Source organism: Pseudophryne corroboree, assembly GCF_028390025.1.
Source record: "Pseudophryne corroboree isolate aPseCor3 chromosome 3 unlocalized genomic scaffold, aPseCor3.hap2 SUPER_3_unloc_49, whole genome shotgun sequence".
Classification (NCBI taxonomy): Eukaryota; Metazoa; Chordata; class Amphibia; order Anura; family Myobatrachidae; genus Pseudophryne; species Pseudophryne corroboree.
In genome coordinates, this window is record NW_026967540.1 from 340,888 (window position 1) to 355,568 (window position 14,681).

Below are 14,681 nucleotides of genomic sequence, written 5' to 3' on the forward strand. Positions count from 1 at the left end.
GTTACACCCAGTAGGAAGTTAGAATTCCAAGAAATGGAATTCCAATTATCCTCGTCCAATTGGGCACTCTTTAAAAAAAAAAAAGGGAGGTGGCTTCCAAAGTAGATTCGCATGTCTTAGATTGGTCCGAAAATCTACATTACTTTTGTTTTCAACATCAATAAAAGATGTCACGGGGGGTGTGGTCTGACTGGAAAAGCAGCAGAAAGCAGGATAAAGGAGCACCAGCTTATATAGGTCCTTTCTGCCTTTTACAGCTGTCATACGGGTTCTTCCAGGCCCTTTCTTGCCCCTCTGTGTGTTTTGACACCCCGGTGCGTAGGTTGCGGCGCCGGGGAGCCATTCATTTGGCTTTTGCAGGTTGCGGCCTACACCCAGATCCGAAGCTGCGGACTGAAGTTGTGCAGTGATCCCACCACAGACTGGACCTCAGCGAGGTAGCACTGCTACTCACCATGGGTTGTGCGCCCTGTCCACTCTTGTGCCTAGCCGTACTGTTGGAGTCGTGTGGAGAGGCTGACTGGGGATCAGCGGTGACCGCGGCGGGAGACACTGAGCAGAGCTGCTCTCCTGGCATCTGATGCGGCGCATACTACGGGGATTGGTGGCCTCAGCAGGGACGCGTCAGGTTAGTCAGCTCACCCGCCTGCAGCCTGCCTTCTCCTACTGTCTGGCCGTTGAAGCCCTGAGTCGTGGCAGCGGGGAATACACGCAGCGATTGCCTGTCATCTCTCCAGCAATGTCCCGGCATCTCCCTCCTCTCCTCCTAACCCATGGTGCTACGGGGGAATCTGACAGAGCTGTGAATTATAGAGGACATACACGTGGGGTTCCTGTGCAGCCAGATACACTACCCTGTGCCACTGCATCCTAGTACCCTCTCCTGCCTTATTACTGACCTGGTTCACCCACCCAGTTTTTTTTAATTTGGACTTCCCTGCCAGAAGTGGTCATCTTGAAAACTGGCAATATAGCCACATGCCCTCCTGAAACCAGCCGCTTCCCTGGGAGCTACAGACACTGCCAGCCCATGATCAGTGCCCTTCACTACAGTCTCGGTGATTTCCGGCAGGGACTTCTGCCGCTGCGGCCCTACCTGGGCAGTAAGTGGTCGCCTGAACTGCTTTTATTATTATTATTGCCTGGCCTCCACTCCTGCTATGTCGACTCCCTCTGGTGGCAGACTGTGCTGACTACATCCTCCGTACTGTTTGCTGCTGGGGTTTTTTTTCCTCCTGCTCCCCTCAATCACCGTAAGATCCAATTAGAGCTCTTGGGGCTTCAGTATAGCTACAGCGCAACAGTCCATGTGTCCAAGACAGTAGGAGGCTCCAGTTGCTGGCTCCTATAAATTACTTTACCGCTCAAAGATGGCATCTTCTTGCTATTACCCATAAACAACTGACCTCACAATGTTTCTGTAACAGATGGCCACTGAGGGTCTATGCTCACTGATGTCTCCCTATTTCCACACTTCAATACTTCTGCTATGTCGCTACTGGCTCCTGACCTTGTTCTCTAATCTCCGTAATGTTATGCTGAAGAATGGGCAGAACTGGAAAATCATCTCATAAGAAAGCTAAACCTCGTCCTCAACAGGAAAACTCTCAAACTGACTTGAGACCTTTTCTTCTTCCTAATCAGCTAACATTGAGCCCCAGTCCTGATCAGTCAGAATCTTCTCCCATTCTGTCTTCTCCTCCAAGTCCTTCCATGATGGCTTAAACCCATTGTTTAAACTCGTTGTTTAAACCCATGGCAAGCCAGGTGGGCTCTCTTCTTCTCTCGGTTCTCCTTCAAACTCTTTAACCGCCCAGGAACCTTAAATTGAAGAGTAGATCCACTTTCTCATTCTTTTCAAACAGATGATTCACTCAACTCCTCTGAGAAACAGTTTATTCTGATTCCGGCTTCATTTGCTTCAACTCGTACTGTTCCTCTACCTCCGCCAGGGAGAACTTTTGTAGCACCAAAATTTTGCAGGAAATAGCTTACGTGGGCTCATTCTTCATCTTTCATGGGTCATGCCGGTGGTCTTAAGACTCTCCAGTTCATTCAGCGATTCTACTGGTGGCCTCATCTTAAAACGGATGTCTTTGAATTTGTAGCAGCCTTTTCTAAATGTGTTCAACATAAAAGTCCACAAGCATCTCCCTCAGGTCTTCTTCATCCACTTCCAACACCTCAAAAGCCTTGGACTCGCATCTCTATGGATTTCATAACCGATTTGCCGGTCTCCAGAGGGCATAACACCATTTGGGTCATTGTGGAATGGTGTTCGAAGATGGCTCACTTCATACCCCTCACCGGTCTTCCCTCTGCTCCTCAACTATCCAAATTGTTTTTCTCATAGATTTTCATTTGCATGGCCTTCCACAGGAAATAGTTTCTGATTAGGGTCCTTAATTCATCGCCAAGCTCTCAGCTCTGTCCTAGGAATCAAGTTGAACTTCTCTTCAGCCTACCATCCCCAGACTGACAGACAGACTGAAAGAGTCAACCAAGATCTGGAAACTTTCTTACGGATGTTCATGTCCCCTGCTCAGGAAGACTGGATGGATTACCTCCCATTTGCTGAGTTTGCATACTATAACCTATATCATTCTTCTACCAATTCCACTCCTTTCTTCATTAACTATAGTTTTCATCCATGAGTTCCTTCCTTCTAATCTCAAACACCTCTTGAGGTTCCTGCTGGTGAATCCGCTCTTCGTCAGTTCACTAAGATTTGGAGACAAATTCATAAGGCGCTACTTAAGACTTCCCAGAAATAAAAGACCTGCACTGATCGGAAACATAGGGCTGTTCCTAGTCTCAAAGTGGGAGATCGTGTTTGGATATCCACCAGAAACCTCAGACTCAAAGTTCCTACAAAAAGTTTGCTCCAAGATTCATCGGTCCGTATCCTATTAAGAGTGTTGAATCCTGTTTCTTACAAGGTGAAACTGCCTCCCTATTTGAAAATTCCCAATGCCTTTCACATTTCTCTGCTAAACTCTCCTGTACTAAATCATTTTTGGGCAGCTTTCCCTTAACCTCCGAAGGTTCAAGCTGCTCAAAATGAGGAATTCGAGGTTCATAAGTTTCTTGACTTCCGCAAGAGGTATGGTTATCTCCAGTGTCTCATAGATTGGAGGGGATATGGTCGGGAGGAAAGATCTTGGGTGGCTGCAGAGAATGTTCATGGTCCAAGACTGAGTTATGCCAAGAATCCCACTAAGCAGCGTGGGTGTTCGGAGACCACCCTAAAAAGGGGGGTACTGTCAGCATCTGGAGTCTTACCACCGGTTCTGGTCCCTGCGGCCTTCCTCTTAGCTTCCTGTTAGCTGGCTGGTGTCGCTGCGATGGATAGGAACTACAGCAGCAAGGTCCTCTGGTTTGGCTGCCGGGTGTCTGGAGGCCGGGGTCCGGGTCCTGGGTAGCGGAGCATGGCAGCCGGAGGTGTCTGTTTCCAAGTGTCCTGTTACTGGAGTGCTGCGTCTGGGAGGCTGAGGCCAGAGGTAGTGGCTGTGTGCGGGTTCCACATGTGTCCTCTGTGCAGGGAGCCACCATGTTGGAGATCAATCCAAGACGATAGGTATCCCAGTTCACGTCCAGCCAATCAGGTACAGGCTTCCCTTATAAAAAGGGGTTGATGCTTAGCTATGTTGCCAGTACTTCAAGTTACTTGCTGCTGTAAGGTGCCCTGCGCTCCCAGGTTAACCCCTGGTATCCTGGTTCTGTTGTGTCCGCCTGGTGGTCAGTTCTGTTATTGCAGTCCTTTGCTCCCAGTCCACCTGCTCTTGTGGTTTAACCACTGGGCCCTCTATCTGGTAGAGGGTCTCCATTTGCTGATGGTGCTCACAGCGATCCTCTCTTCAGCATCGTTTACAAATCACAAGTCACTTCTTCATTTAGTATTCTTCAGCATCGTTTACAAATCACTAACCTTTCATCTTTCAAAATTCACTCAGACTTCTCTCCTAGTCGTTGTGTATGATTGTGGTCTCATTAAAACTGAATTCCTCTTTCTTCAGTGTATCATTCCGGGTCATTGTCCTCATTGCCTACCGCTCTACATCTTCGGGCCTAAGTCTTCAATCCATGAGTAAGAACTACATTCAGCCACCTCATTTCCTTCCTTTGCCGATAACTGCTCCCTCAGTCAATTATCAGTCGTCAGATCCCCAACTCAAGCCAAGCGTGACGTGGAAGAAGGGGAATTCCTGGTTTCTCTGGATATTAAGGATGCCTATCCCAATATGGCCGCCTCTTCAGGCTTACCTCAGGTTTGCACTGCAGGACAGTTATTACCAGGTTCAGGCCTTGCCTTTCGCTCTCTCATCGACACTGATGGTGTTATCAGGGGTGATGGCAGATATGTTGCTACAACTCTGCAAGCAGGAAGTGAACATCATTCCTAACTTGGATGATCTCTTCATAATGGCTATATTCAGAGCACAGTTGATGGAAAAGATCAGCCTTCCAACACGACTACTCACGGATCATGGGTGGATTCTCAATCTGCAGAAATCCCACCTAGAACCTTCGCAGAGGCTTCAGTTCCTGATAATGATACTGGACACAGTGTCTCAGAAGGTGTTCCTTCCTATGGACAAGGCAAAGATAATTCAGACGATGGTATGTTCCATTTTGAAGCGGAACAAAATCTCGGTACATCTTTGCATACGCTTACTGGGAAAGATGATGGCCTCCAACGATGCAATTCGGTACAGAAGATTTCATGCATGACCATTCCAGCTGGATCTGCTGGACAAATGGTCTGGGTCACATCTGCACATACGCCAGATGATATGCCTTACACAAAACGCCAGGATTTCCCTCTTATGGTGGTTGCTGATCTCCCTTTCAGAGGGTCAACACTTCGGAAATTCATCATTGGATTCTGCTGACAAAGGATGCAAGCCTCCATAATTGGGGTGCAGTGACCCTAGGGGCTCGGTTCCAATGAAGGTGGTCTGATCAAGAAGCTTCCCTTCTGATAAATGTTTTGGAACTCAGGGCGATTTACAGTGCCTTTCTGCTGACCTCTTTATATCCTTCAGTATCAGGCCATACAGGTATGGTCAGAAAACACACCAACTGTGGCGTACATAAACCAACAAGGAGGTCCAAACAGCAGAGCTGCAATGAGGGAGGTGTCACAGATATTCCTCTGGGTGGAGCGGAATCCCAAGGCCATTTCTGACATATTAATTCCGGGAGTAGACAATTGGGGAGCAGACTTCCTCAGTAGACACGATCTGCACCTGGGGGAATGGGGCCTCTAACCCGCAAGTGTTTCAGCAGATATTTCATCGGTGGGGCTACCCGCAAATCAACTTGTTGGTTTCTCAGCTCACCAAGAAGCTTCTGCGTTACTGTTCTGGGATGAGGGATCCACAGGCCACAGCAGTGGACGCTTTGGCGAAACCGTGGATTTACCGGTTGGTGTACTTGTTGCCTCCAGTTCCTCTAATTCCAAGAGTTCTCAAAAGACTTAAAGGGACAGGGTTCAGGCAATTCTGATTGCCCCAGACTTAGCCCCACAGGGCCTGGTATGTACACATTTTAGCCTTATTACTCGTAGGCCCCTGGCCTCTGCCAATTCAGGATGATCATCTTACACAAGGGCCATTCGTCTATCCAGACTTACCACGGCTACGTTTGATGCAATGGAAATATATTGGGAGGATTTTTCCAGGTAAAGAGATTCCGGGCAAGGTTATCTCGACTATGCTGAAAGTCGCATTGAAATATTACCATCGCATATGGAAGAAATGTGTCTCTTGGTGTGAAGGTCAACCGTATTCTGCTGTGGATTTTCATCTGGTACATTTCTTGCACTTCCTCTAGGCTGTTGTGGATGTGGGCCTACGTTTAGGCTCCATAAAAGTGAAAAATCTCAGCCTTGTCTTTTTCTTCCAGGGAACAATTGGCCGTTCCCCCAGTGGTCCTTCATATTCGACCACCCTTTGTGCCTCCCACAGCACCGTAAGTTCTCAATTTGGTTCTGGCCTTTCTCCAATCGGTTTGATTGAACCTTTCCACAAGGTGGACATGGAGTATTTGACATGGCAGGCTATCATGTTGTTAGCCTTGGCCTCAGTGAGGTGTGTTTTGGAATTAGGGACCTTATCCTGTAAGAGTCCTTCTCTGGTGTTTCATGAGGATAGAGCGGTGCTTAAAACTCGCTAGACATTCTTACCTAAGGTGGTGCCAGCATTTCATATCAATTGGCCGGTGGTGGTTCTGGTTGTCACTGGCACGTCTGTTACACCAATGTCCTTGGACGTGGTTCGGGCTTTGGAGATTTATGCCAAGAGGCCAGCTATTCTCAGAAAATCAGACTCGCTCTTTGTTCTCTATGATGCTTCAAAGATTGGTTGTCCTGCTTCGAAGCAGTCTATTGCGTGTTGGATCAGGCTTACGATCCAACAGGCTCACTCTTCGGCGGCTTTGCCGCTGCCAAGGTCTGTTCAGGCCCACTCCACACGGTCAGTGGGTTCTTCCTAGGTGGCTGCCCGGGGTGTTTCGGCTTTGTAGTTATGCTGGGCAGCTACTTGGTTGGTTTCGAACACGCTGTAAAGTTTTAAAGGTTCAACACCTTGGCTACTGAGGGCCTTCAGTTTGGTCAATCAGTTTTGATGGGGTCTCTGCACTCTCCCGCCCAGTTTGGAGTTTTGGAACTTCCCCATGGTACTAAGACCAACCCAGTATCCCCTTGGACATTAGTAAAAATAAGATTTTAATACCTACCGGTAAATCCTTTTCTCATAGTCCATAGGGGATACTGGGCGCCCGCCTCTGTGCTTTGATATTTTCCAGCAAGAGTTGTTCTTGTGTGTTGTAGTTTGGGTCTGCTTTTGCTGTCCCTATGTTCAAGTTGTGGTTAGTGTTGCTATCCTCTTGTTATGTTGTGTGCTGATTCGTTCTCACCACTTTCTTGTCTCTTTTCCTCCTTTCAAAGTATGTCCGTCTCCTCGGGCACAGTTTTCCAAGACTGAGTCTACAGGAGGGGCATAGAGGGGAGGAGCCAGCACACTCTGAAGAAGTTTTAAAGTGCCAAGCTCCAATGGACCCCATCTATACCCCATGGTACTAAGACCATCCCAGTATCCCCTACGGACTACGAGAAAAGGATTTACCGGTAGGTATTAAAATCCTATGTTTTCAGAATAGCAGGGCCATCCTCGGGTGAAGGTATCACTGCGAAGACGCCGTTTCACATTACAATAACCTTAGTAGGAAATACCGATTTGTATTGTACGTTTCCTTGGGTGGAATAGATGCCTTTTGGCCAGTGTCACAGGAGAAATTTCTACAGATTATCCAGGCACTCACCTGTGGATGAGGAATACAAAGCAGCCTGTATAATGTGTTCTTTAATACGAAAAAAGTGGACCCTGAGCAGAGTGTCCCTCGGTGCTTGGATCAGGGCCTGTTTACCCACCGGTGACCCGCTAACCGGGATACTGGCGCTGTACTCATCACTCTTCTTTCTTCTGGCTTTGTTAGGGGGTGGCGGCCATGCTGCGGGAGTGAGCAGTCACCTGGTGGGCTTGCGATCAGCACCATCAGGAGCTCAGTGTCCTGTCAGCAGACTAGAGAACCATTAACTCTTCAGAAAGTTGGTTCCTACTCCCACGAAGCAGGGAGGCTGTTGCCAGCAGCCTTCCTGTAACCTATCTCTAGAAAATAAAAAGCTAAGAAAACTCCTAGGAGCTCCCCTAGCTGTGACCGGCTCTTCCGGTCACATTTTCTAAACTGAGTCTGGTAGGAGGGGCATAGAGGGAGGGGCCAGCCCACACTATTAAACTCTTAAAGTGCCAGTGGCTCCCAAAGGACCCGTCTATACCCCATGGTATTAAATGGACCCCAGCATCCTCTAGGACGTAAGAGAAAGTAGATTATTACCTAGCAGATGATGATTACAGGGTATCATATGGTGTATTGCATGTAAAGTACCTTGTTCCACACCTACTCTGCTGTAGCAATATACCTTATATAAGGGTGAGTAACACATGTACAGGCTTACCAGCGTATGAGCACACACATAAAGGAATGCTACCTTACCAATGCTTCCAGGAGTAACGTTAGGAGACATTTCTCTGATCCATCAGCTCATATGACTGATGTTATTGTTCATCTAGAATCTCCAATTCATACGATATGTTCCCCATCCATTGTTTTACATTGGTGCTGACATAGGACTTGGCGAGTGACTACATCTCCATTTATACTTCATGGTTAGTTACCAGTACAAGAGAGAGATATATCTAAGTCTTATTATAATATTACATTTGTTATTGTGAGTGTTCTCAGGAGGATGGACACAATGATAGTCTGAGACACAATATTATACAGCCTTCATTAAAAGTTATGTTTTATTATACACACATATACAATTAAGTGTCCCAGCGAGTTGTCTTCTCCTATTGTTTACAAGATTAATATTGTTACAGAAAATGTCACATTTCCATAATGTATTTTATTTCCAGCAGATGGACACACAAGCAGGAATATCTCAGAAGGACATCTAATGTTATCCCTGGATTGTGACATAAAAGATAATGACAGTAGACAGGATTCTCCAGGAGATAACCCCATTACCCCAATTATACATCCAGCTCTATCAGCTGGTCCCTCTGATCCTGGGAAATGTTCTCCTGATCACTTTGATATTGGTGCATCTGTTACAGCTCTGACAGTAGATACAGAGTTTCCCTGTGCTATAGATGCCAAATGTTTTACACAGAACACAAAGCCTATTAACCCACACACAGGTAAGGCAGGTGAGAGGCCACTGATATGTACTGAGTGTGAGAAATGTTTTACATACAAATCAGATCTTGTTATACATCAGAGAAGTCACACAGGTGAGAAGCCATTTCCATGTTCTGAGTGTGGAAAATGTTTTGCAAGCAAATCAGATCTTATTAAACATCAGAGAAGTCACACAGGTGAGAAGCCATTTTCATGTTCTGAGTGTGGGAAATGTTTTACACGGAAATCATATCTTGTTACACATCAGCGAACTCACACAGGTGAGAAGCCATTTCTTTGCTCTGAGTGTGGGAAAGGTTTTGCAAACAAATCAGATCTTGTTAAACATCAGAGAAGTCACACAGGTGAGAAGCCATTTCCATGTTCTGAGTGTGGGAAATGTTTTACACGGAAATCATATCTTGGTACACACCAGCAAACTCACACAGGTGAGAAGCCATTTCTATGCTCTGAGTGTGGGAAATGTTTTGCAAACAAATCAAATCTTGTTATACATCACAGAAGTCACACAGGTGAGAAGCTGTTTTCTTGCTCTGAGTGTGGGAAATGTTTTACACAAAAACCACATCTTGTTATACATCACAGAAGTCACACAGGTGAGAACCCATTTCCATGTTCTGAGTGTGGGAAATGTTTTACACAGAAATCATATCTTGTTACACATCAGCGAACTCACACAGGTGAGAACCCATTTCCATGTTCTGAGTGTGGGAAAGGTTTTGCACACAAATCACATCTTGTTAAACACCAGAGAAGTCACACAGGTGAGAAGCCATTTTCTTGCTCTGAGTGTGGGAAATGTTATACACAAAAATCACATCTTGTTAGACATCAGCGAACTCACACAGGTGAGAGGCCATTTCCATACTCTGAGAAATAAATCAGCTCTTGTTGCACACAATAGACATCACTCAGTTGAGGAACCATTTTAATCTTCTGGAGTATACTCATCATTGCCATGTGTTGTTCTTCAAGGTTCTTATCCTATCTCCTATGCTTTTTGCAATATACATGCTACCACTGGGTAAAATAATCAGATGTCATGCCCTCATCTACCACTGCTATGCAGATCACCTGTCTTTTGCTCCAGGTATTGAGAACCCAGTACCAATCCTAAATGGTCTCGCTGAGCTCCAGGTGTGGGTGATGCCAGTTGGCTGTGACTCAGTCCTGGTGAAACAGGTCTATATGGTAAAAGCTCACCAACAAAGAGCAGGGCTACAGCTCAGCTTTGCAAACTAACCAGACTTTTGCTTGGGGGTTCAGATTTACAAAATGTTGATCATGTGTGGAATCTTGGTGTAATGGATGGTGTAGTGACACTTACACATCAGGTATCAGCCACAATCAGATCCTCATCTGAGGAACATAGCCAGACTCCAGCACTTATTTCCCTCAGAAGATCTACCTACAGTCATACATACAATGCCACGGCCACAGGGCGCTGTATAAAAGTGACCCCCGGCTGTGGCATTATCTGTCCAGCTAGTGGAGCCCGGTGCTGGTACAAAAAATACGTGTGACCTGTATTTTTTGCACCAGGACCAGGCGCAGAGCCCGGTGCTGGTTGTTAAAATACGGGGGATCCCCTGTCATTTTTTCACCGTATTTTGGCAACCAGGACCGGCCCAAAGAGCCCAAAGCTGGTTATGCTTAGGAGGGGGGACCCCACGCAATTTTTTTCCGGGTATTTTCCCGTTTTTTAAACATTTTTAAAAATCTAATCAAAATCCGTCAAATCGCCCGTTTTTTGACAGCGGGACTGTCAAATTCATTTTTTATTGAATATGTCGAATTCCGACGGTCGAATTGTGTCGAATTTAAAAATGGGTGAAAATGTGCCGCAATTCGCCCGGAATTGCATATACCCCATAGACTACTGCAATGTCCTCTACCTGGGTCTCCCAGCAAAAGAATAGCACCGCTTGTAGCTTGTACAGAATGCAGCAGCCAGGCTGTTACCTAACCAGCCCGTTCCTGCCACATAACACCCATTCTCTGCTCCCTTCACCGCCTGCCTGTAAGATGGTGACTCTATTACATAATCTTACTGACTCTCCCAGCCCTACATAACCAGGGTCCATGGTACCAGAAGCAACTTCTACCTCCTTACTGCCCTGCTTGCTTACTTAGCAGCGCTAAGGTGTCAGAGGGGAGACAGGGCAGTGGTAGTAGTGGGGGAGGACAGGGTGGGTGGCAGTAGTGGGGGGAGACAGGGCACTGGCAGTAGTGGGGGAGGACGGTGGGTGGCATTTGGGGAGGGAGATGGGGCGGTGGCAGTAGTGGGGGAGACGGCAGTGACAGTAGTGGGGGGAGACAGGGTGGTGTCAGTACTGGGAGGAGACGGGGTGGATGGCAGTAGTGGGGGGGAGACAGGGTGGGTGGCAGTAGTGGGGGGAGACAGGGTGGGTGGCAGTAGTGGGGGGAGACGGGGCGGGTGGAAGTAGTGGGAGACAGGGCAGATGGCCGCAGTGCAGTACCAGGGGCTGCTGGAGACAGTAAAGAGGAGTATGGGTCCCGCACAGAACCAGTTGCTAATTAGACTTAATGATTATTATGATTCCTTATTTCTAATTAATCCCTTGTATGTGTTACTGTTATTTGCTGTGTCAGCCTTTATGTGTGTTCTGTGTAATACTCCTGAAAGTAGTGCTGCTACCGATCTCATATAATTTGTAGTAACTTGGAAAAGATGAGATATGAGGTGCACTCTGGAAGCTTATAGGGGGTAATCAGAGATGATCGCAGATGTGACATCATGCAGCCCCTGGAAAATGGTCCTCGCCTGCCCGCGTTCACCCCTCAGGGATGCAGCCACAATGTGTGTCTGCGCGGCCGCTGCGCACGTGCATTTTGTCACCACCAGCAAACTGCTGCAGGCTGCTATTGCGGCTGGGTCTGAATGACCCCCATAGAGTTTTGTCTCTCCTGATATGTATCTGTTTTACTTACCTGCAATACTATAATGTAACTGGAATTGTTTCTGTGATTTAAAGGACATTTTATCCATGTTGTGCAGAGTAAAGTGTAAAATATAGAGAAAAATCTGTGTATCAAAGATATGAAATAAAGTTGTTTAAAAACAAAAGATTTCCGTTGGGTCTTTTTATGTGTCTGTGTGTTATCTTATTTCCAGGTAATTGTCGCTATGGTGACAGAAACAATTTCCTGTTAATGTGTCACTTGTAGTGTTACTTTTATGTCCAGCGGGTGGGCTCGGAAATGTTATACTTTTCCTCGCAGCCCCAGTTGCTGGAGAAAATGAAGGAGGAGATGTTGACGGGTCACGTTCCGCTTGAGTTGACAATTTTCTCACCAGCAGGTCTTTCCACCTCTGCAGACTTGTGTCCGGAAAGAGAGATACAACGTAGGCTTTAAACCTAGGATCGAGCACGGTGGCCTAAATGTAGTGCTCTGATTTCAACAGATTGACCACCCTTGAATCCTGGCAAAGCGAATGAAGGGCTCCATCCACAAGTATTTCCAGGGAAGACGTTAAGTCTGAAGGACTATGCACAGGCCCAAGTGATAATTGTTTTATGATCCTTCTATGTATGAACCAACCGATAGATGGAATAATCCTATAGTGTTAATACCAAAGATTAGCTAATCTGGTTGGAGGTGCGTCATTAAGCAAATTGCAATGACTGGTTAGGGGGTTTAGAAAAAAACGCTAGTGGGCTTATATCTAAAGAAGCCTTAATGTGTGGCACACTCTTTGTTCTTTATGTTTCATGAATAAATTAAAACATAACTTTTATTATTTTTATTTAAGATAAATGTTTCAATAGGCATGACATAAGGCAATTGATTGTCAGCCTGGAGAGACAAAAAAATGAATGAAAGATATAAAATAATTTATATACCAACACTACCTATGTATGGGTATATGGGTAGAGCAATAACTGATATAAGCAAGTGAAATATAAAACGGATTTAAACACAGGTTTTATTTATCAAATTTATTGAATCCTCTCACAATGGGATTGTGATCTCAGAAAAATGTTTTACAGCTGCGACCTGCAGAGTGTTACTACTGCATACAACCTAAGTGCTCCCTGCAGAGCGTTACTACTGCATAGAACCTAAGTGCTCCCTACAGAGCGTTACTACTGCATACAACCTTAGTGCTCCCTGCAGAGCGTTACTACTGCATACAACCTAAGTGCTCCCTGCAGAGCGTTACTACTGCATACAACCTAAGTGCTCCCTGCAGAGCATCACTGCTGCATACAACCTAAGTGCTCCCTGCAGAGCATCACTACTGCATACAACCTAAGTGCTCCCTGCAGAGTGTTACTACTGCATACAACCTAAGTGCTCCCTGCAGACGTTACTACTGCATACAATCTAAGTGCTCCCTGCAGAGCATTACTACTGCATACAACCTTAGTGCTCCCTGCAGAGCGTTACTACTGCATACAACCTAAGTGCTCCCTGCAGAGCGTTACTACTGCATACAACCTAAGTGCTCCCTGCAGAGCATTACTACTGCATACAACCTAAGTGCCCCCTGCAGAGTGTTACTACTGCATACAACCTAATTGCTCCCTGCAGAGTGTTACTACTGCATACAACCTAAGTGGCCTTTTCTGGTAACCACGATGTCTTACAATGACCACTTTGTTACTACCCGTAGCATATCACACGATAAGACAGTGTTACTACCTATAATGTATAACAGTGGGATCGTTCTCACAGGCACAAAGAAACATATATGTACAATTCAGCACATATGTAATAATATTGGTATTGAGAGGAAATGTTTTTCTATAACAAGTATATCATTGTAAAACCCTGTACCAGATCAGAATCCTCAATCACATGTGTTACCCATTCAGTACATATATAAATTGATAATTGACCACATCACAAAGATATGCACATGGAATAAAACAATATTGTTGGTAATAAAAGGTGTTCTCCTGTGACTGAGCATATCATGTGTAACCCTGTAACAGAGACAGTTCTCTAAGGCATGCATATCCAATTCTACACATTTGTATCACTTCTGTGACAATATTGTTATTGAGAAGGGATATTCCCTGTAACAAGGTATACAATATGAAACCCTGTCACAGAGCGAGGTATACATTATATTATCCCAAGATTAGTGCATAGATAATATCCAGCTTTCTGCCTGTTTCATTCCAAAGGCCTGCTAAGTTGTCCCAACATGTATCTACACCAGGGGTTCTCAAACTCGGTCCTCAGGACCCCACACGGTGCATGTTTTGCAGGTAACCCAGCAGGTGCACAGGTGTATTAATTACTAACTGACACATTTTAAAAGTTCCACAGGTGGAGCTAATTATTTCACTTGCGATTCTGTGAGGAGACCTGCAAAACATGCACTGTGTGGGGTCCTGAGGACCGAGTTTGAGAACCTGTGATCTACACAATACTATTGCCAATCACTGAGTGACGCCTGATATAAATATAAATCAGTCAGATAACGAGTAGTAACCAGTGACTAGTAATGACGTCTGTATGCAATGACTCCACAAATCAGGAGAACCACCTTTCTGTATCTCCAGCACCCGCTACAGAAATATAACATCTGAAGAATGAATGAGGTTGGGGAGAGAGTAGCAGCCTGTAATAATGATAATATATGCTGTTATATAAACAGTGCTATAACCATTCTTCTGATAGAGATCCTTCCTCTGATAGATATAAAGAAGCTCTGGTGTATATAGGCTGAATCCCCCTTCTACTTTTATCCTATGTGCCGCGGGGCAGTGACTGGGAACAATGAGAGCAGGGAAAGCACCAGAGTAGAAGGAAAGATAAAGTGCAGCAGCTTCTGCTGTCCCCGGGATCAGTCGCTCCCTCCCCTGTTGCCGGTACACATTGCAGAGGAGGTGAGCGGTGTCCCAGGAATGAGAGAGCCGCTCTGAGTACCTGCCTGAAAT

At 45.8% G+C, this 14,681-nt stretch overlaps 1 protein-coding gene across 1 annotated transcript; it reads left to right on the plus strand.

The window, feature by feature from the left end:
- Positions 1-8,671: 8,671 nt before the first annotated feature.
- On the plus strand, positions 8,672-10,355 carry LOC134984313 (gastrula zinc finger protein XlCGF17.1-like; the record flags this gene model as incomplete). Its single annotated transcript, XM_063949927.1, has 1 exon — positions 8,672-10,355. A coding segment is annotated over one exon (975 nt), but the record flags the coding sequence as incomplete, so codon positions are not given.
- Between the last annotated feature and the right edge of the window lie 4,326 nt (positions 10,356-14,681).